Source organism: Mustela lutreola, chromosome 1, assembly GCF_030435805.1.
Source record: "Mustela lutreola isolate mMusLut2 chromosome 1, mMusLut2.pri, whole genome shotgun sequence".
NCBI lineage: Eukaryota > Metazoa > Chordata > Mammalia > Carnivora > Mustelidae > Mustela > Mustela lutreola.
Window position 1 is genome coordinate 147,294,880 of NC_081290.1, and position 23,580 is coordinate 147,318,459.

General features: G+C 45.2%; 1 protein-coding gene across 7 annotated transcripts in view; it reads left to right on the plus strand.

The window, feature by feature from the left end:
- Positions 1-1,371: 1,371 nt before the first annotated feature.
- The window catches only part of ZNF827 (zinc finger protein 827), a 169,169-nt gene continuing 146,960 nt past the window's right edge, over positions 1,372-23,580 (plus strand). For 3 of the 7 annotated variants that reach the window (XR_009354147.1, XM_059176105.1, XM_059176119.1), the window contains exon 1: positions 1,372-2,014. Coding sequence is in view for 6 of the 7 variants with exons in the window: in XM_059176105.1 (XP_059032088.1) it covers positions 1,972-2,014 (43 nt within the window). In the remaining variant the exon portion in view is untranslated. The remainder of the gene's footprint in view (positions 2,015-23,580) is intronic. The other 4 variants (XM_059176126.1, XM_059176123.1, XM_059176125.1 and 1 more) reach the window with 2 other exon arrangements.

Consider the following 23,580-nt stretch of genomic DNA (forward strand, 5'->3'; position numbering starts at 1 on the left):
GGGAGATCCAACACTCTTTAAGCGTCTCTAATAAAAGGACACAATATACGGTCTTATTGTTATTTTTAAGAGGGTTATAGAGATTTATCCACCAGGGCTGTTGTTAACACCACTCAGGTTGTGAGAATCAGGCTAGAACCTCCAAGAGGCATTAGCTATCTGTGTAAACTCACAGAGTGTCGTGTCATTTTAACGTTCTGTATCTCCACCATGCCTCCACCTTCTTTGATGAAAAAGTCTATTTTAAAAATGGTAAGAAAATATTTAACATAATAAGATGATGAGTCAGAGTTTTTAAAAAGCTAAAAAGGGAAGATGTAGTTAAATAATTCACCTTTTTATTTTTTAGCTACATCTGACTCATGACATATAATGTATTCTGCTAAGTTCAAAGTTTCCTCTTACAAAGAGAGTTTTATGAAACAACTCTTCTTCAGACCATTTTTACTTCAATTATAGTAGCAGGTTTTGGAGTTTAAATCATTAACAACCTCTGAGTGAACTTTTATCCAAATGACTGCAAGTCATAAAGGGAACAGTCCTCTTTCACCAAGTACCTTTTGTGCTAGAGTGAGACCCATCCTTTTCTATTTTTCCCCTTTATGTCTCTCTTTGAAGAAAGATGTGTGATTTGTAAAGTTGATGAAAACTGCTATATTTGGGTTCATAATGCAAACTAGAATTGCTTCAGGGTAAGCTTCACATACCTGCACTACTGCTGCAAAAAAAGTAAATTTCAGAAGTCAAGATCTCTCTGTGCACTGTAGGAGTATCACGTAGCAGTGAAATCAACCATGGGGGTGACCGAATCTTATTCCCCCCCCCCCCCTCAAGGGGATGTAATTTTCATTTCGGCAGCACGTTTCAGTTTTAACTCCACTGAACACTCCAAAACTGGGCACTTACTCCATCAACCTCGTTATCGATTTCGCCATATGCTATCTTTTAATTTTTTTAAAAAAATTATTTTTATTGGAATGTTTTTCAAAGAGTGTTTGGAAAACCGTAACCTCCACAAACTTAAGGTGATGGGGTGAGAGAATAATTCTTGCAGTGAAAAAGCCTGAAGAATTTTATGCAGAACAAAATGTAGTTTAATAAACAAAAGAAAGTTAAGAGAAAAATCTATTTTCTTAAAAAAAAAAAAAAGCAGCAAGAGTAATGAACTAATCGCTGTTCAGGGAGTGGGGAAAACTTTTTTCCCCCTAGATTTGGCGAATAGCGGGATAAATTCGAAGAACTCCATCCCACCCCCGCATGCGCGCCCCCCATTCTTTCCAGACCGAGCGGTTGCAAATCCCAGGCTGAGTCCGCCCTGGGAGCCTTAGGGCACCTTCCTCTTTGCTCTGCGTGTGTGTGTGTGTGTGTGTGTGTGTGTGTCTAGCTCTCGCTCTTTCCCTCAGTCTGTGCCTCTGTGTATGTGTGAGTGTGTGTGTGTGACAGAGAGAGAGAGAGAGAGAGAGCGCGCGAGAGGAGAGAGAGAGCGAGAAAGAGAGAGAGCGAGAGAGCGAGCTGTGAGCTGTGCCGCCGCCGCCGCTGCCCTTTGATCCCGACATTAGTGTTAGGGGCTCGGAGACACAGAGCGCGGCCATAGACACCGCCGCACCGGCACTCATTTATTTATACCTCCCATCACACACGCGAGCATAGGACACACACACACTCACACCTATTAGATCCGTTTCCATTGAAGAATATTACGCTCGGGGACAAGCCAGGTGCACGACCAAAAATTTAAAAAAAAAAAAAAAAAGGAAAAAAAGAAGGGAAAGAAAAGAAGAGAACCCCTCATCTGGCTCCAGGAAACAAGCTTCAACCCATTGCACACACCGGAGAGAAGGGGTTTCCCCCTGCCCGCCCGCCCGCCCCCCAACTACCTCCCGGCTCCTGCCAGTGTCTGCCTCTCTGCCCCCACGGGGGTTTATTTGATCTCACATTAACCAAGGAGGAGAATGTGAGAAAAGGGGGAAAATGCCCAGGAGGAAGCAGGAGCAGCCCAAGCGCCTTCCCTCACGTAAGTCATCCCTTCTCCACCTCCTCTCGTGCCATTTTCTCGCCCTCCCTCTCCTCTTTCCCCTCCGCAGCCTCCTCCGTTGTTTTCTGCATTAGTTTAGGGTTACAGAGGTGAAACTGACAAAGACACAGCCCGGGTTACTCCTCGTTTAGGTCTATGCTGAGGCAGCCATGTTGGTGATGATCAGCCCCGTGCCCTTTCTATTCTCTCTCTCTTTTTCTTTCTTTCTCTCACCCCCCCTCTTTTTTTCCTTGAGATCGGGCTTTTTTTCCCTTTTCCCTCCCCCTCCCCCTCCTCACTCCGGGTTGCTGGGGGGAGGGGGCGAGAGACGCGAGAAGGGGAGTAGTGTGGATGCCGGTTTTTTTTTTTTTTTTTTAATCGGGGAGTCGGAGAGGGGGGAGGTGGGAGAGGTTGGAATCTTTAAAAAAAAAAAAATTCCTTGTGGATCCCAGTGCCTGAGGGTGCGGGGGTCGGGGCGTGCGGAGGGCTGGGGGCCGTGACATGGCGTTTGGGGGTGTCGGGGCGAGGACGCGCGGCCACCCGCCGGGGACGGGATCCAGGGAGAGGTCCGTCTCCGGCTAAAGGTTGCGCCGGGGTTGGTCGGCCCCGGAGCCGCCAGCGGCGGCGGCGGCGGCGGCAGGAGCAGGAGGAGGCGGAGGTGGAGGAGGCGGCGGCGGAGGAGGGGAGTCGGGGGCGGGCGAGGCGGGAGCGGCCGGGGAGGGTGTGGGGGCACCGCACACAAACACACCGGTACACACGCGCCGCCGGGCGGCTGCTCCCGCGGCGCCTGGGCGAGGGGGCGCGCCGGGGCGCTGGGGGCGCGAGGCGGCCGGGTGGGGGGTGAGGCCGGGCAGCGGCGGGCGGATGTGGGGTGCGGGAGCTGCGCCGAGGCGGAGGCAGGAGGCAGGGCGGCTCGCGGCGCGCGAGGTCCCTGCAGAGCCGAGGGGAGGGAGGAGCAGGGCTCCTGGCCGCAATAAAATGCGGGGTCAGTCGGAGCAGACGGAGCCGGCGAGACTCGGGCTCTCAGACCCCCCTCCCCGGCGAGCCTGAGCAGAGTCCAGGACTAAAGTGCATCACAACCCTCCCCGGCTTGCAGCCACACACACCAACTGGAGACACACACCCGCCGGCACGGCCCGGTCCCCTTCCCCTCCTCCACCCGCGCCCCCGGTCCCTCTCCGCCCTCCCTCCGGCTTTTCTTTGCTAGACTCTTAACTTTTCCCCCACTCCCTCTCCAGCTCCCCCCCCCCCCCAATCTTTCTCCGCTTTGAGTGTTCCGAGATGCTGCTAAAGCTAAAAGTGAAGGAGAAAGAAGCAACTAAAAATATCCCCCGGGGCCGCCGGGCTCCTTGAATGCACGGAGGAGGGGGCAGGGGAGAAGGCGTGGGGCGGGGTGACGGGGAGGAGGGAACGCCGGAGGCGCCGGAGGGAGGGGTCGGGGGAGACCGAGGGTCAATTTCTCCTCTCTCCCCCCGCACTGCTCCCCGCTCTCGGCGGTCTGCCTCTGCATGGAGCCCGATCCTGCAAAACCCGGGCTGGGGGCGGAGTGGAGCCGGAGCGCCTACCCGCCTGGGTGTCAGGCCGACGTGGTCGGTCACCTGAAGTTCACGGAGGGTGGGGGAAGGGTTAAGGTTATGGTGTCTCGGGCTCGGGTTGTGTGTGAGCCTGTGCGTTTCCGCTGCAGACAGGCAGCGCGATCGATCTCCCCCTCGCGAAATATCCGCGGCGGTGCCTGCCCGGGGGACGGGCAAGGGGCGCGGGTGGCTCGGGCCGAGCGCCCCCGCGGCTGTGTGTCACCCGGGCCGCGGCCGAAGTGGTGAGCAAGGGCACTTGCAGGCAGCCCGCTCCGCAAACATTCCTCTTTCTTTCCCCTTCCCGGTACGCAGGAGTCGACGCACAGGGCTTGGGTTGTGCTTTTTTCCCCTTCCTTTAAAAAAAAAAAAAAAAAAAAAATGCCCCTGTGCAGTCCTTTCTTCGCCTGCCCGCTAGAGGTTCTGAGGATAATATCACATATGTAATATATATGCACATAAAATCACTCGCAGGCGGCTGCGTATGTAGGGAAATTTTGTGCGAGGAAAGAGAAGGCGGTGGAGTCGGGGAGGGCGAGTTGGGAGGCTCCGCGCTGCGATTCACAGAAAACTCGCAGCAGTTGGTGGAAGAAGTGTGTGCGTGCACATGGCCGGCCGGCCAGTTCCCAGCTCTTCTCGGGGGCGTGCGGCGGGGTAGGGAGAGGAGGCAGGAATCCTGGGGGGAGGTCGGGGGAGGCTTGCCCTGCTCGGACAAAATGGGCTTCAGTGTTCTCTGCGAACTTGCCCTTAGATGGCAACTTTGGGAGCTGATGAGCTTGTGTGCGAAAACCAGGGCGGTGAGGTTATTTGGTCATTTTCCTTTCTTCTCTTCTCCCCCTGCTTAAAAAAAAAATGTTGGCGAGGTTAGAGGGAGGGTAGGAGAGGAGAAGGGATTTATCTGTTTTTGGCTCTGACGGAGATGGAACGCCTTCCCTCCCGTTGTGTGTAGCGCATTCGGGCAGCTGCAGGCTGCCCTGCTGGTGACCTTGACCCTGACCTCGTGCGACTACCCTCTCAGTCTGAGAGGAAATTCAGGCTCCATTTTAGCTCGTATGCTCGGTGGGCCTCTCCTGCTTGCTGGTGCCTGGCGATTAAGTTATAATTCAAGAGTGGGCTCTCCCACCCTGTTCTCTAATTGAATACTGTTATCCACTCACTTAAAAATAATAAATAAATAAACTCCTTCCAGTCGCATAAAGCCACTTTTACTGAAGTAAGAAGCAATTACCTTTTGGAAACACCGTAAAGGTCCCTCCAGTTTTTAAAGGGAAGCCTAAATTTGCAAAGCTTTTCCACTTACCTTTGCATTGAATGGATTTTTGTGGATGTGTGCTGCCTGTTTGAAGCATGGTTTACACATGTTTTGTAAGCAATTTGCATTTGGACTAAGAGCAATTTCTGGGCAAATGGTGTGTTTTGCAATTCAGACACAGTAACCCAAAGCTTCCTAAGTGCTGAGTGAGTCTTAAAGAAACTTGCAATGGTGGGGAGAGGTAATAAATATTGACTTTGGTAAAATTAGTGTAAATCAGTATTTAATGTAGAATATCCCTCTAGTCTTAAATCCCAGTTTCAATGCTAAATTCTTTATTTGTTTACTTATATGTGGGGGAGGGTTTTTTTTCCTTAACCTGGAAAACCTTTCTGTATAAAGTTAAAATAAAGTAACTCTGGGGATTACTGTGGCCCTGATAGGTCATCTCAGGGTTTTAAGAAGTTATACAGCATTAGATTTTAAACTTAACCCTAATACAAGAAAGGAGAGAGGTGTGTAATTTTGGGGGTGGGGAGGAAAGGAAGAGGTTGGAGGGGGAATGAGATGGGCAAACTAGCTTTTGGAACCAAAGAACCCTTCTGAGTAAACACAAAAGTGGCTAATAGCCACTATTGATAGAGCTTTGAGAATTTAGAGAAACTGTAAACACATTTAAAATTAGAAGTAGAATACAAATTAGATTACAAAAAAGAAACTTGTGAAACTGAACCTATTGAAACTTCTATTTTCCCATAGCATTCCCCCCATCCCCCCACCCCCCCACCCCCGCCTCTGCCCCTCCCATGGACCATGGCTACGAATAGACTCTGTGTGTGGAACCTAATTTTTCTTTTATAAAATATAATACTAGCCAGGCACAGTGTGGATGGACAAAGTCCTCCCACTCGGCAGCACAGGCACCAGGGAACCTGGAAGTTCCACCCTCGAGTAGATTAGTCCTGGAAATCCAGACGAGCACTTGGTATTATCTGATACCGAGTCTGGGGTGCGCCTCAGCCCCTGGCACGGAGTTCCAGCAATTCCCCAGACTGGGCTTCAGCCTGCTAAGGTTTCCTAGCTCCTTCTGTTCCACGAGACACCCATGGGACTGTTCAGAACCGAATTAGCTTTGGGGATGGGCGAGCCTTTAACCTGACACTACTAACCTAAGCGTTAGATTTCTGATTTAAAATTCTACCTAGTCATTTCCTCCTGGGCCTCTGAAGTCAGTGGGGTGTGTGTGTGTGTTATATAGGCTTCATACATACGCAGAAAAAGAAAAAGCTCCTATAGAGCTGCGTGGTGATTCCACTTACAAAAAGAAGTTTTGTGCTAGTTTTTGGAGGAGACCACCAACAAAGGATGTTAAACCTAAACTGTTTTTTGAGAAGTAGCTTTAAAAAAATCATGACTCCAAGTAAAGCCTTTATTTCTTGCCCTAAAGCAATATTATCATTTGGGAATTTAAATACGATTCTGCTGCTGATGATGGCTTTTTTTCTAAACGTTCTTTCCATCAACGAGGTCCAATTCCACGTTCAGAAAAATGTCCTAGGGATCCTCTGAACTATACCATGAGCTTATCTGTAGCAGAATCCCAAACTGCATAGCTGAAAAATGTTTGTCAGTCTAAGAAAGAGGAAGAGGGGGAAAGTGATACTGTGTCTGTTTGCCAGGCCTTGTGGGGGTGGTGGTGGGTTGCGCTCAGCATTGTGGACATCATTACATTTGGGTTCACTGACTGAGGAGGGAAAGGGTCAGGAAGGGCTTTCCCCTGTGTTTGTTACATCTGTAAAGCCTTTTACCATTGGGTTCCATCAGGATTTTTAAAAATTTCCTCATTAGCTGCAACTTACCCTTGAACATGTATGAGTTCAGATCCTGTTATATTTATCATTGGAAATCTGCCTGATGCCTATTCCCAAGGGGGAGCACAAGGAAAAGTGAATACAACAGTTGTTTTGCTATTCTAGTATTTTCATTGTTGACTCAGTTGTGGGTCAAGACCAGAACAGGTTACTGTGTTCTTCATTAACAAAACTTTAAAAACCGTCTCTTGCTTTCTAGTAAATGTGGGAAGCAAAATGACAGGAAAGCAACAGGAGCCCTTACATTCGTATTTTTCCATGTCTTTATATATCTGTTGGCAGAGAAAGGGTCGAAGGTTTAACTCTTTCCCCTACTTATGCTTACTAATTTTTTCAGTGACGAGGCACTTCCTCCTGACTATGACGGGAACCACAGGGAAAAATTTTGAGTCGGAGGCAATAAAATATTTCTCTGCTCCTGTCAGACAGAGCTAGTGATCCTGAAGTACCACGTAGCAGGCTGGGTTGATACTGGGCAATAACGTTCATCTGTTCTCCTAAAAGAAATCCATGTATTCCTAAAGTGGGAAGTAGGGTACAAGGAACTTTCCTGTTAAAATAAGGGAGATAGTTCAAAATCACATTCCTTCTAATGCTTCAAAATAGTTTCTAATAAAAAAATTGATTTTTAATTTATCTATGGGCCACCATCTCGCTCTGGGGATACACAGCTGGTGTGAGCTGACCAGTCTCCGGCACAAAGTGTTAATAAATCATGCTGGAGAAGGGTAAATTGGACAGCTTTCAGCCTGTGTGAGGGCTGACTGTGCTTCTGAGTTTTTAGAGCCTTTGAATGGCCTCTATTAGGAGAGGTCCAAGGGAGGTGTGGAAAATCTCTGTCTTGTGAGGCTTATAAAATTAGATGGATAAAGGCTGTGGAAACACCCAAGGGATGGTGTGTTGGTGGAGGAACCAGACAGGCTTCTCTTGGGGTCAAAAGGTGCCTTAAAATACAGAGAATCCTATTAATGTCAGGATGGTCCTATAGGGAAGATTGGGTATGAAATGTGTGCTGCCTGACTGGGTTGGTAAACCACTTTCTTTAGTGATCCCAGTTGTTGGGGTTCTGATCGTTTGGATGAATTTGTTTGACAAAACAGAAAAACTCACCCAGGATCGCTCACCTTGGTCACCTGCATGCCAAGTGGCGTCTTTGGATGCACTGGTGACAAGGCGTGATGGAAACGGGGAGCCCACAGTGTCACTGTGTGAAGTTCCATTGGTTCCTGGGACCGGTCAGCAGTGCTGTCTATGAGAGCCGAAGGGCGGCAGGGACCTGCCTGACAGAAGGTTCCGGTATCCTGTCACTTTCCTTGTGTGAAGTTGTCTTGTCCCTGCTCCGTCCTTTTTGAAGTGCCTGTTGGAGCACTAGGACAGGAGGACCGAAACACAAACACAACAGCCTGAACTGATCTCTCTATTCTGAGTGATGTATTAGTAATTTTCTATAATTTAATCAAACCGATCACAGAACAAGATAATGATGGTATGACCTACAAAAGAGGACGTTTGGGGGCGTTAAAGGCTTTCTAGCGTAAGGTTTTACCAGACCATGGGCTTTGTGGCAAAGGAATAGATTCTGAGTTTTCTCTTACTGCAAAGAATTCCAGACCGGGCCTTGTTCTGTTGAGACATATGGGGCATTCCCCCCCCTCCCTCAAACCTTATTACTACTGTATTCTGGCTTAGTTAAAGTCCTCGAGAATCACATTTTAGAGATAGAGGTTATAAATGAAGATGCTGCGTCCTGTGTCTGATGTATTCTTTCTGTTCCCTGCTTTGCTAGGTGTAGCTTGGTAATTCATACCATCTAGGGCCAAGTGTACAAAAATACTTTATGGTCAATGGTCGCTGAAATGCCTTCTGTCATATTTTATAAAAAACTAATGTGCAAAGTACAGACCTTAGAAAGAGCTAAGAGTCCTCGATGGGCTGAAGTTACTCGCTGCTTTCCCTCTTCCGTGTAGAAGCAAGTTTTGTACTTCTATCTTCTGTCTGTAAATTACATTTTTATGATATCAAAGAATGGTGTATGACTAGGTGCTAAAGCAAGGGCCTCTCAGATGACTCTTATCATACCCTCTAGGACCCACCGTTGGGTTAGAAATGCTGTAGTTACAATTGTGGTAGATTCATAAAATAAAATCAGACTTTGGCTTGATACTGATCTTTAGTTGCATGGGTGCATTTTGCTGTTTATAAAAGTCAGCTTCACTGCCATGTACACACACACACACTCACAGGGAGGCTGCACTGTAGCTAATTTTGTAAAAAGTACAGTGATACACGCCTACGGCCTGAGATCAGCATGTGGCCTTTAGCTACTCTGCTTTTCACAGACTGACCTAGGGTTATATTAAATGCAGCAGATTCTGTGTGCCTAAAAAGGATATTGTTTCCAGCCGTCCCTTCCCTTCTTATTAAAAAACAACCTCCACCACTGAAGTTCCTCTGTCTCAATGGTTCTTAAATGACCAAGGCTGAGGGTGCTCATGGCTTCCGATGTTGAGAAAAGTCCGACTTCAGCCAGGTGCTATCTGTCAGCAGGGAAGAAATGCCTGGGCCTTCTCTGAAGCTTGAGCCTGAAAAAGCAGACCCTAAAATAATCTCTCTCTCTCTGTCTCTCTCTTGTCATTTCTGCCCGGGTCAGACAAGTGGCTCGACCCCATTAGCAGTGCGGTGTGCAGGGAGAGAGAGGAGGATCCAGGCTGAGTTGTTCTGAGTGCTCTGAAGAAGTTGGGCTTCAGAGGGGACCGGAGAAGGCCAGCGAAAGACGACCGTTGGCATGACTGATCAGCAGCATTCTGCTTGTCTGAGCCTTGGAGACAGGCTACCGTACTTGTGGAGGCGATAGATTTCTCTAGAGGTATACTTCAGTTGTCTGGTAGTGTATCTTCAGTTGTCTGGTAGTGTGTTTTGAAAAGCTTTTGTTGTTCATAATGAGAGAGAGAAAATAACACGTGACTTTGCCCTCTCTTCACTGTGTCTACTGGATATGGTATGACTTCAGGGAAAACAGAGAACACACATGCTTTTTAACTTCACAGTGGATAAGTGTGTGGAGTCTGGCATCAGGCTGTTCGGAACCCAGTCCTGGCACTCACTTGCGGTGTGACCTTGGGGAAATGACTGAACTTCCCCGTCTTTGGGGTCTTCATCTCTCCGTAGTGGTAATAGTTCCTCTACCATAGGGTTAGTGTGAAGCTTGGTTGATAAATGTCAGTATTGCTATTGATAAGTATCAATAATAGATACACTCATAAAACCTTACCTAATTAGTGCCGGCTGCATAGGAAGAGCTGAAGAAATATTAGCTCTTATTATGTTTATGAAATAAATTTCCATCTGCTTAGATCGTGATTAGACTACAGGCATTTCTGACCCAGGACGTTTTGGAGATTCCAGTGTGTAAACACTTTTTTTCCCTTATCTCTCATTAGAACGATGAGTAACAATATGATACGGTAAAATTCTTTTATAAGGCTGTTAAATTAGGGCTTGACTAATACTCATTTCATAGGCCAACAGTATTACACTAGACTTTTACTAGTGTAAAAGTAAAAACTAGAAAACTACATGTTCTCTGTTTGTGATTTGACCTGAATTATGTCTAAACTGTGTAATAATCGTATGAATTATGACTGGGTCTTACTGTAGAGTGAGGACAATAAATCCACGCTCACAGACTTACAGTGAGATTCAAATGAGAGAATAGGTATTTAATAAATGTTTATTTATTCATTTATTCAACAGTCAGTCCAGTGATTAAAATTACCCAGGGGAAATTTATATTGGTTTTTCCATGTGTTGTTTAGGTAATAGTTTAAATTTTGTACGAAGGAAGGAAAGGCAGGATCTGCTGTTTCTAATTGCAGAGAACCAGTCCAAGAGAACACATTAAATTAATTTTAAATGAAGGATTCAGGGGTGTGTGTTTGTGTGTTTGTGTGTGTGCCTATGTGTGTGTTGTATTGTGTGTGAGAGATAGATCATATCAGAGGTTACAAACTAGTGGCCTACTGATGTGTTTTGCCCTCCACAGTATGTTTAAAAACTTGAGGCCGCATTTGCAAATGGGCGGCTTCACATAAAAATCCAAATTTCTAGCTTCTTTTAAAAACTTGGACGAGCCAACAGCACGGGGCCCACCTCCCCACATGGCAGCAATCTGCTGTCGTCGGTGGCGGCTGTCTCCCTTCCCCGGGCATGTGCTCGTCAGTCTGCCACAGTTCCTACCACTCTGCTGCCACGTCCCTGTCTGCATACACACCTGCCCCCCTCCCTCATGTATATTACCTCCTGGCCCCCACGGGCATTTGGATTAGAAACTGTTTTACATTGTCCAACATTCTGTGAGCTTTTAATTCATCGTCGAGGCTAAGGTTCTGTAAACCTCATTCTATGGCTGTATTAAGAAGCAGTAGAGGGTGGGGATTAAGATCCTGGTACCAGATGCACGAGACCCGTCCTGGCTGCAGCACGTTTTAGCCGTGACCTTGGCAAGGGACTGCAGCCGTCTGCCTGTTTTCACATCCGTGCAGTGGGGGAACATTGTAAGGCTTACGGGAACTGAGTTCATACATGTTGATATGTAGGCTCACGTCTGGCACATAGTATATGCACGATATATGAGGTGTAAATTCATTTCAACTAAGGATCTCAGTAGGATTGCTCCAACTGCTGTGTAATCAATCAAAGACAACTATTGCTGCCTGTAAGTTTCTGATCACCATTCGGCAGTACAGTGATTCTCAACCCTGGCTGCACATTAGAATCCCTTGGGAGGTTAAGAAAAAGAAGACACCTGCTTCTCTCCACTGCCCCCAGCAATTTAAATTTGATGGCTCGAAATGGATCCTGAGCATGGACATTCTTAAAAAGCTGCCCAAATTACTTGAATGGATAGCCAGTGTTGAGGACCCCTGAACTGACCGGAACTTCCACTCTGGGCTGATGTCATTTCTGCCCCAAAATAAATACATGTCATGTTGAGCCTGGATGGCTTATCGATAATTTGCTTTTAAAACCCTAGCAATAACTCATTGACTCCCACTCCTCCACGTTGAAACCAGAGGCTCAGGGAGGCACCTGCCCTAGGAAGGGGGCATGGACTCCTTTCTTTTCTCGCACCCTCTCCCACCATGATCACTAGGGTTCCGCACCCGTTTTGTGACTTTGGGCAAGCCAGTGGACCTCTCTCTGTGCTTAGTAGCACCATCTTGTAAAATGGATACTAGATTACCCACACATTCGGTGTATGTTACATTGTTCACAAAGCATTTTCACTGATCTCATCTGCCTGTAGGCAAGCAGGAAGGACTCCTTTTCCCACCACTTGGACGGAAGTAGAAACTGAGCAACGGAGAGGAAGAAACTAGCTTGAGGTCACCAGTGTCAGCACTGTGAAGGGCTGGACCATCTGCTGGTCTCCCAAGGCCTGCTGTGTCTCTGAGGACTTTGGAACCTTCTTGGGGCCCCGCATGTGGAGGACATGCCTTTGCCGCCTGTACTCCTTTCAGAGGCCCTCCATTATAGGAGGGACCCTTAGGTGCTGATGGAGTGTGTTGCTCTGTGTTTCATGAGAACTTGTGCCACCAATTATATACTTCTTTCCTCAAAGATTTATTTTGACCTCAGACTCAGCTGAGAGTAAGGGAATGAGAGAGACACATGCAGTGACGCTTTCTGGGGTCTGTATTACGTGCTCCATATGGAGAACACTGCTTTCGTGTAATGGCCTAGAATTATAGTTGTCTTCTAATCTGTGCTTGTTTGGCCCCACTTGTTAACCCAACAGTCCTCTCCAGAGCATGAAACACAGCTGTATTTGGAAGGAAACAAAGTGTGGGACACCCTCTGCTTCAGGAAATGTTCCTGAAATGTGCTACATGATTTTTTCCCTTCTAGGGGAAAGCAAACCTCGAATAGTCACGTACTGGGTTTTAATCTGACCTTAAGAAAGAGGGGAACCAAATTATAGTAAGCTGCTTTGTGACATCACTCGGAAGAGAGAAATGTCACTATCTAGAAGTGGGATTTGGATTGGCTGGACCACGAGATCATATTTAGAAGTGTCAGTAGCTACTCAATGGCTACTTGCTGATAGGTGAGAAAATATATACCCCCCAAAAGAAGAAGAAGAAGAAGTACTAGTATTTTAAATATGCTTAAGTGTACTCCATGAGACCAAAACCATAGAAATCAGAGATACAAATTCTTATTCATTTATTTTTAAAAGTCTGTATTGGCTCTTAATGGCAAACATAGTGCATGTTTAGTATAAATAATGAAAACTATGTAAAAATGTTTAAAGTAAAACGTGAAAGCCTCCTTTCCCAGCTTCCATCCTCAGACATAACCACATTCGTAGACAACAAGCAGAAAGATAACAAGCAACATTTAAAATTCAGCCTTCATTCAAAAAAAATGGATGCATTTCAGCGGAGTTGGCTGAGTTAATGCAAGTACTGAATTCAGAACAAGGGTGGCAATGCTGGTCTTGTAAACTGATTAGATCACATCTGTACGATGAATGCCAGATTGGGTGCCCTGATTTAAAGGGGGAAATTGATAAACTGCTCACCAGAAGGGAGGCAACTAGAAGCGAGGAGGCTCCTGAAATCATCGTCAGAGGAATTAATGATTGCTACAATTGGGAGTTCTGAGTTTGAAGCTAAAAGTGAAGAGAGAGAACAGTCATGCCTGGTGACTACATTCAAATATATGAAGTTCTGTCAAGTGATAAAGGGAGTAAACTTACTCTGAATTGTCATTTCTCCTAAATTTGCAGCTTGTGTCTGATAACTCATGATTGATTCATTCATTCATTCAGTAGTAACTGAGGGTTACTCTACCAGGGACTAGGGATCAGTGGAGTTGAATAGAGCATGGCCCCTACTTGTGAGGGGCTCGAGCCAAGGAGGCAGAGAAAGAGATGGAAACAAATAATTAAAATTTGGCTTTAAAGTTATTTTCATAGATTTCTGAAATGCTGAGCAGAAAACAGGGTCTAGGAACAAGAGGGTAGAAGTTACAGGGAAGATAATTGATTTTTTTTTTTTTAAAGATAAGGAACTATTGAATAAATACAACTGTGGAAAAACTGAAACAGACGTTCTTGTGTTTAAAAAGAAGCTGGTTCTGCCACCTGGCAGAGTGATTTTCTAAGGACTTCAGGTAAAGAGGGTTGGTATGGGAGGAGACACGTTGAACTCTGAAATCATTTACCATTGTGAAAAATAATTCTATAAAGCAGATGCTGCTTTGCTTGGTTTCTGTCACAGAGTCGATATCTGTTCCTCCAACAGAGGGAAACATCTCTGGGTATAGCGAACCAAAAGCCTTTTCACAGAATAAGAGTATATATATGTCAACATGTGCAGTGTCGTACTAGCCCAGCGAGGACATGATCTGCTGACAGTTGTGGTCCCTACTGGGTGCTCCTTCGTTAAGAAAAAGTTTTGAGCATTTACCTGCCTGGTAGAAATTGTAGAGAAGGCAGTCTCTGCTGACAGTTCTTTCAAATGTTGACAGAAAACAATCAGAGGATAAGCACAAATCAATATGCTAAGAAGTGCACGACGATATAATATGAATTAGATGTGTAAATGTTCGAGGAAACTGGGAGTGAGAGTGATGGGGAAAACATTCCTGGAGAGAAGCAGTACTTCAAACGTCCTCGAGGAAGGGATGCATTTAGATCTTGAGAAGAGAGAACATTCCAAGCAGAAGAAATGGCATTAGCCAAAAGAGGTTGAAATAAGCCAAAAGTATGTGGGAGACACTAAGAGAAGAAACTTAGCTGAATCAGAAGGATTATATTGGTGGTGGAAGGATAGGAGGTAGGAAAAATGTAGTAGGAGCTGGTCCAGATGATAAGGGATTACGATTACTAAATTTTGTAGTTTGGATACAATACAAAATCAACTGTGAAATGTTGTAGTTTCTTTTTGTGGTCACAAAGGAGACAGAGAGTGATGGCCTAAAGGGTGGAGGGGGGAGGGAGTCTTTTTAAGTAGGAAGGGCTGTTGAAAAACCAAAATAGATGAATGACCCAGATGCCACCTTGAAGATATCTCTGGAGGAGACCTGCCAGAGATGGGCTTCTGGGGCCAGTGCTCAGGGGTGCAGGAGCAAGGTGCCTCTTGCTCCTTCCTCACCTCTTTGGTTTTTCCTGGCAAGCAGAGCTCTAATGCGTGCCTCCCTTTGAAGGTCATAAACTAGGTGCTATTTCCAAAAAATAACACAGCTAACATTTATACACAGGTAATGAAGCATAATGGTAAAAGGGACATCTGTAAACCGACTGCCCAATCTAACACATTTCAACACTATCAAACTTCTAAGGTACTCTTCTCCTGCTGCCTGTTCCCATTACCCTAAATCTTCTGTTTATCATTCCCCTCGCTTTACCCTATTTGGGTTAGCTTGTCTTTGGGATTTGTAAAAATGGTAGCACATGGCATGCATTCTGCACCTTGGTTTTTCACTCAACAGTTATCTTGGTGAGTTTTAGCCACACTGATGCTCATAGTTGGTGTCCCTGTCCCTGCTCTCGATAAGACACTGATGAAACACACCACAATGGACGTATGGTTCGTGTCTCCTTCTTGCTGTGAGGAACAGTGCTGCTGTGCCCATGCCCAGCAAATCACTTTGTCTGGAGGGACTGTCAAGTTCAAGGTGTAGGATATGGGTCTTCCAAAATTCTAATCCATGCTTGCAAGCTTGAATTTTATCAGTGGCTACCAATACTGTCCATCTTTTCTTAAAGCGTCAGCCTTACTTCGTTTGTTTCCAAACGAGAGTGTGCCACATTTCCAAGAGAGAGATACCCAAATTTGAGTGACCCTAGTTGAGCCGTTGTTCTTTCATTAGAAGTGATGTTCCCTGAAGAGTGGCTGGTTCAGCTCCCGACTGAAGCCCGGGTTTACTTTTCCTTGCTATAGCCATCACACTTCAGTAATGGTAGAAGTGCTTCATGGACACTTTTCATTACATATCATATGAAAAAGATGTTTACTCAGGGTCAGCCTTTATTTATTTATTTTTAAGCACGATTTTTAAAAAGATTTTATTTACTTGACAGAAACAAGAGAGGGCACAATTAGGCGGAGCAGCAGGCAGAGGTCAAGGGAGAAGGAGGCTCCCTGCTGTGCAGAGAGCCTGATGAGGGTCCTGGGACGACGCTTAACCAACTGAGCCACGCAGGTACCCTGGGGGTCAGTCTTTAATAAAATTAATAGTTTTTAATCGCTGCCTCATCAAACAGACAGGTTTGCTTACTTTGAGGAGGTGGTGTGCATGTGTTTTACTGAGTTTGTGGCAGTGAGGAGCACAGTGATGCTAGGATGTTTTGGTACCACTGCCTTGATTCAAGCTAAGGTGCCAGCATTTTACCCGTCGTTGCTTTTGTATCATCATTACAAATGTCGATAGAGTGAAGACGGCAAATTTTCATGAATTATTATGAAAACAGTTCTGGTCTTGAGGATACTTCAAAGGGCCTCAGAGACCAGTAGGGATTTGCAGACCACACTTCCAGAACCAGTATCTAAGCTGTCTCCACAGGAATGGAAATGCAAGTCTTGGTGTTTGTCTTTCTTCAGCTTTAGTTGGTAATGTTCTAATGCAGAACCCAGAAGACAGAGAGCCCGGAAGACAGGGAACTCTTTGCTCACGCGTCTTCTCAGCGTCTATGGGATTTCAGACTATTGTTCTGTCTGCAAATGGGAATGCAAATATGTATTTTGCTGTAGTATAGATCTATTTGTTCTGAAATAAAAGTAATGTTTTAAATAAACTTAGCTGTTAGTATTTTTCTTCCTCACACAGGCATATATCTAACATCAGATCTGTGAAGACGCTTGATGCTTACCCTGTGACTTCCTGGTGTCCCTGTTAGGGAAGGAGAGCACTCCACTGGGTGCCTCGGGTTAGGGAGTCTTACTGTGGAGAGGGCGTGGCTGCCTCCGGCAGATGGCCACAGGTTTGGGGCCTGGGCAACTGGGAGTATTTCTGGGCTTCTAGTGTTCTCTTTCTCTGGGCTGCTGCCCTCACCAACCGTTAACCTCCTCACCCAAGACAGAGAGAGCTGAGTGGGATCCTTGGTGCCGTGCTCTGCCTTTCCTCCTGCATCAAGCCCATCACCCAGACTGTTGACTCTCCTGTTGGTGTATTTCTGGAATTCTTCATGCCTGCTCCATGCCACTGCTGTAGTTTACACTCCTATTTTCTCCTGTAAGGATTCATATTCTTTTGTTGTTATTGTTGTTCATATTCTTTTTTAAAAATTTTTTTTAATTTTAATTAAAAAAAAATTTTTTTTTAAGGATTCTTATTTTTTTTTTATCTTCTTTTTGCCTCCATGTCCTGTCCCCTTCCCTGTCCCCTGGCCTCTATGTAGCCCTGTGTTCACACTGCTACCACAGTGGGCTTTCCAAAACACTCATGCATGTATTGAGGATCTTTTAGACATCGCCTCAAAGGGTCAAGCTTGCTCTTCTTAGCAGAGTATAGAAAGTGCTTCATCATCTGAGCCTCCCTTTTTTTTTTTTTTTGGCCCTGCCATATACCCTTTGTTTCTTTCGTACCGAATTCTCTAGTTTACAGAACTCCGTGTTTATATTTCATTATTTTGGAATTCTTTTTCTCTGTTTCGGGGATGTCTTCAACCCATCAGATTTGCACGATTACCATCTGCTTATCCATTACCATTCAGTTTAAAGGGAAGCCTTCCCTGCTTCCCTCGTCCCCGACTGTCGTCCCATCCACCAGGCAGAATGAGGCAACCCCTCCACTGGCTCCCAGCGGTCCCTCATAAGACCTCCTATGCCACACTGTAGCTCCTTCTTCCTCTGTGTCCTGACTGTCCGTGACCTTTCTAAGGGCATGGACTCTTCCTTATTCATTTTTGTACATTCTTGCCTGTAACAGTACCCGAGATATAGTAAGTGGTCAAATATTGTTGAATAAATGAATGAAGGAAGGACAGGAAGAATGGGTCACAGGATCAAAGAAATAGGCCGAGTTGAACAAATGAAGTTCAGAGTGGGTCCCAGAGTCAAAGGGTACATTTTAGGGGTAGAAGGCACTTTGGAGAACTTCTCCTGTTGTCATTGTCTCTCAGAAATGAGAGCATGATTTGCCTAAACTGTCGAGCTGGGCCGGGTGGGAGGTGATGAGCAGTGCCACAGACATTCACATGGATGTGGCCTAGAGATGCCTCGGGAAAGTCATGTGCTTCCGGAGGAGACTTGCCGAGGAGAGCAGAGGCCATGGCCTGCACCACAGGGGGATACCACAGTCGAAGTGCAGAGAGAACTTTGTGGTTGGAAGTCTGTGGCACATTCCAGACTGTAGAGTCTCCCCTCAGCTATTGGCTGGTGCTCGCTCTCTGTCCTCAAACTGTGCCAAGACTGTAAGATTTTCCTGATGACTGGGCATATTCTACATCTGGATTCCATGGTCAGAACAACCAGAAGTTTCCTGCCCTCTTTGGTTGAGGTGATTATGATATAGAGCTGGGGAGCAGTATCAACAATTTTGAGGTAAGCCCTACCATTTAAAATCGAATGTTCTCTCATCTGAAATTTCTAGGAGGTTGGGAGGGAGGGTAAGGGGACAGACACTATTATTCACCTAGTGCCAACTCTGTCCCAGGTGCTTTACTTACCTAATTCTGATTTACTTTCACAATAAGCCTGTGAAATAATAGATATTAGTATCCTATTCTATAAAGGAGAGAATAGGCCCGTGGATGGATGTCAGGTGGGTTTGTTAGGAAGCAGAGTGGGAATGTCTGGTGTCTAAGCTTGTGCCTTTTCTGTCTTGTCACGTTGCTTCAGCTTCTAGAAATTAAAAAAAATATTTTCTTTATTTATTTGACACAGAGGGAGAGATCACAAGTAGGCAGAGAGGCAGGCAGAGAGAGGGGGAAGCAGGCTCCCTGCTGAGCAGAGAGCCCGATGCGGGGCTCGATCCCAGGACCTTGAAATCATGACCTGAGCCGAAGGCAGAGGCTTAACCCACTGAGCCACCCAGGTGCCCCTAGAAATGTTTTGCTCTGCAGAACCTATTGTGGTCTTATTTTATTCATTTGATGAATTCTTGAAGTTGGCATTTATTTTATGTACTTAAAAGGCAGAGAGTCTCTAGTTTGCTAGTTTAATGTTGTCTCTGCTTTGCAGTTTACAAATGCTTTGCCATCTCTGCAGGACCACGAGGTACAGGAGAAGCAGTAGGTGTTATAACCCCGCTTTACAGATGAGGGATGCAGTGATGGAAGGCAGAACGTTCTGCATCTATCTGGTTCATCGCCATATTCCTAACACCTGCTCTGCGGGTTAGTGTTTAGTGAGCTCTTTGGTTTTTGTTTATTAAACATGAGGAGTTATATAGCTGGCAAGTTCCAAATTCAGACGGGAATCCAGGTCCCAAGTCTGAAGTCCCAGCTCTTTCTGCTGCTAAACCATTCTGCTTTTCCTGGAGCCCTCATCTGCAGGACTTGGGAACCCTCTAGTAGGGCTGTCTGGTGGATTCCCACCAATCTAAATGAATACAGGTGGCCTCTTAGAAGAAGCTCTCTTGTTCTTATTTCTCTTCCTTTAAATACCTCAACATAGGACTTTAAGTAATTTCTTGTCCACCTGCCACTTCCCCGTACAATAACTTGAAAAGGACTGATTATCCAATAATAGACTCATAGATGGTTCACAGCAGGAGGATTCCTGAGATCATTTAATATGGTATTTTTCAAAACTTAAAAAAAATAGTGGAACCCTTGTCTTTAAGGGGAGCTCCAGTCTAGAGACAAGAGCAAAGCCAGGTTGTGCTGCTTAGATGTGTGCTAAGGTGGGAGATGGGGTGGGTCCGTGGTCCTGTGTCCTTCCCTAGAGTTCTCGCCTTCCTTGACGGTATGGTTTAGACATCACTGATCTATTCTTACCCCTTGTTGTAATCTGAAGAAACTGAGGCACAGAGGTGCTTCGTGATTCACGGAGGTGGTTGGATTAAGATGATGATGATGAAGCTTGTCGCCATGTATCTGAAGGTCCAATATTGTTTTCAACACTGTTCTGCTTTTATTATAAAGAAAAAGCAACGTACCTCTTCTTTCGAGTTGTGGGGTCAGCAGACTCTGACCTGTTTTTGTGTGGCCCTCTGAGCTAAGAAAATGGTTCTTACATTTTTTAAACAATCGTTAAGACAAAAAAGCAACGGCAACAACGAGAAACAAAGACTATGGGACAGAGAACGTATCCGTCCTTTTATAAAGCCTAAAATATTTGCGGTCTGTCCGTTCACAGAAGAAGATTGCCGACCCTGCTTTATTGGATTCACTGCTGCTGAGATTAATGTGGAAATACCAAAAGAATTTGGCTTTCTCTAAGTAACGTCAAAACATGTAAATTTAAAAACAAAGCCTGATTAATTGCGCATATTTATATCAAAACGCTTTTCAAACTTGTATTCCTCAAATAGACTTCTTTAAATTGTCCAACACATTTTCATCCTTCTTTTCAAATACCGGGTTTTGATGGAGGAGAGACTAGTAACTGAGTTCAAGTACACAGGAAATACGGCAGCCTGAGGGCTGCCTATAGTTGAAAGTTCTAGAAAATGAGAAGAAAGTGATGTGCACATTTAAATACAAAATTAAGGCATTTTATAGGACACCCCCCCCCAAAAAGGTTCAGAAGAAGAGGAACAGGAGTATGAGTGATACGAACCCCTCCTGGTCACTTTGGGGCCATACCTATGCCTGTCAGAGGGATTTTTATAGTCTTGAACCTCTACCTTGGAGTTGAGCCCCTGTTTGTTTGTTTCTTAATTTTTTGTTATTTTTAAATTTTTTTATTTTTTTAATTTAAATTCAGTGAGCCAACATTCAATACATCATTACTTTTTGATGTAATGTTCCTTTTGAAGCAGGGATCTGTAGAGCACATTTCCCAACCTCATCTTTATCACTTGATGCATTTCCCGGAAGCATCTGAGCTTTGTTGGAAAGTGGAATGGATGCTTTCTCTTGTGGAACATCACTCATGGGGATAGATGGCTAGAAAGCCGTTGAAAATGAAAGCCAGGTCTTTCGAGTAAAAGATCTAGGGAAGATTTCTTGGTGAAACCCCAAGTGGACATGCCTGTGGAAAGCTCTCACCCCTGGGAGTCTTCAAAGAGAATTAAGTAGGTAAAGCCATAGGACCCCCAGTTGTTGAGGTGAGGGTCATCTAGCAGCAGGGGACCCTTGGAATTGCCCTAGTTTGTTGGTTGTTTGCGATATTTGTTGTTTTTATTGTCTTTGACCCTCCATCGTTCACTTCTTGTGCGTGTGTGCCAGAAGGTGGGCAGGGGGAGTAACAGGAGACAACAGTTAAGAATACATTTGACCACTTGACAGCCACCATGGCACGAAGCCTGGTCAGAGTAAAGGTTAAAATTGTTGGCCTAAGTCAGTGTTTAAAGTTAACTTTGAGTTAGGGTTGTCCTTGTAATCAATGTCATGGATTCTCGTGGTTAATTAAAAAGAAAGAAAGGAAGATCTCTCCCAATTCATTTTACCAATATCCTTTTGTGAATATAGGGGTGGGGGAGGGCTTGGGAGCTGCTTTCTCTGCAGTTTTTGTTTTGTATGTATTTAAAGACTAAATAAAAAGCAATTCCATCTCCTCTCCTTTGGTAAATCTCTCTTCCCCAAAGGCCCATTTTCTCCCAGTGTAGACATACATTTTTAGTAAATAAAGGACTTACTGTGTGAACTTTTCCTTTGGCAGGCAGAATGATTATGAGCATAATCTGTTTCATTACAAGGTACGTGATGTCAAAGCTTGGCAAATGTGCCCTCGAAGAAATGTATCATTTTATGTATAAGCTGAGATTTCAATAAATAGCCATTTATCTCTCTATAGAGTGCTGTTCAGAGACGACAGAGCGCATTATTATGTTATTAGGGCTTTTTTTTGTAGTAATGTTCTTTTTTGATCTATTAAGAATTTCCTGGTGATTTCAGTAGTTTGGTAATATATTGTTCATCTTATAACAGGTATTGGTAATGTTGGGATGAAAACATTTATACAAGAGGATATAAAAGTCAAGGAAGCAGATAAACAGACAATTTTTCTGATAAGGCCATGGTAGCCATAGTAAATTTACTTCGATGGCTTAAGGGGACAGATTCTGGATGTTTTTTGTAACACGGAGGCGCGTGGAAGGGTGAAGGAGCAACAGAATCAGTCCGTGGGCTGACCAGTAGTGTTTTGGTCTCTGCGTTGACCTTTCGGCAATGGATTCGTGCCATATTTTGAACTGTCCCTTTCTTCCTAATTTGCTACAACGTACATGGTGATGAGTATATTTCTTAGTCTGGAGATTTTGAAGTTGGTCTAGTAATAGACGCCTTCTCTTACCTAATGTCGTTCGTTCTCAAAATCTTTCATTTGTACAAAATTTGGTTAAAATCTGGAGGTAGGTAAAAATAACTCAACTGTCTGCTCACGGTCCCTGCAACCTCAGAGGACTTCACACCGAGCAGCAGGGCGGTCCGTTTTGTGCAGTAATAGCCAGCTTGGACAAAAGCTACAGCCCTAACCAAGGCCATAGTTTAAAATCTGGAGGTGAGCAAATCCAGAAAAAAAAAAAAGTCTCAGGCCTACGTGTATGTTAGTTTCCGTGGCTGCCGTAATGAGGTATCATGAACTGGGTGGCTACAGAAATTTATTGTCTCATGGTGCTAGAGGCTAGAAGTCCGAGGTCAAGGTGATGACAGAGACACAGGGAGGACACAGGAAGGACCTGTTCCAGGCCTCTCTCTTCCTTGGCGGTGACAATGTCCCTCCAGTCTTCACTGCGCGCATGTCCGTCTCTGAGTCCACGTTTCCCCTTTTTGTAAGGACACCAGTCGTAGGAGATTAGCCTACTATAATGACCTCATCTTAACTTGATCATCGGCAAAGGCCATCCTCCCAAAGAAGGTCACAGTCCCAGGTCCTGGCAGTTGGACTTCACCAGCTTTTCGCAGGGCCACAATTCAAGGCTTGACACGAGGTTTCATCCGTAGTTTGCACACAGTGTTAGTAAGCCAGGTGGTTGTTACCACAACGATGCCAGACAGTCACGTTTAGAAGGAAGGGACTCATCTCTGAGGGCGTATGTGTTTTGAAATCCCAGCAAAATAAAATTTAAAATGTTGATTACTTGAAGTTCCTGGGGTACTTTTTGGTTACCTGGATAATTACTTTTTTGTCAAGCTACTCGTTCTCTTAGATTTCCTGAAGATTTGGGTTTGAACCTCGCTTTGTCACTCATTAGGTGTGTATGTTAGGTAAGCCATTAACCTGTGGAATCTTGGTTTCCTGGTCTGTAGAATGAAGAGACTGTGGTCTACCGCATAAAATCACGTAAGGCTCACATTTGCTGACAAATAATCAGGCATCTGCTAAAGCACCCTGTATATTTGTAGTGTCTGATGCATGGTGGTTCATTCATTCAACAAATGTTTGTTGGGAGGCTTCTGTGTTCCAAGGCTGGTTCTAGAATTCTCTTGTTCCCTTCATGACGATTGCACCATGATTTAGTAGTAGAAGTACTGGCCTTTGGAGTGAGACATCTGAGCTCAAGTCCTGTCTGTGTTGGTAAATCAGCCGTAGGGGACCATGGGCTAATCACTGGCCCTTCTAGACCTCTGCCTAGAGACTAGCCATATGGACTAAATCTCCAAGGCTTTTCCATCTCTAATTCAGACAGACACAAAATCCAAATTTATCAGATGGAGTTCTTAGTCTCTTACAGGTCCATGGTACAGTCTGGGGAAGTTACCCTCTGTGATTTAGCTTTTCTTTCTGACGTGGGGGCAAGAGGACTAGTACTCTCTGT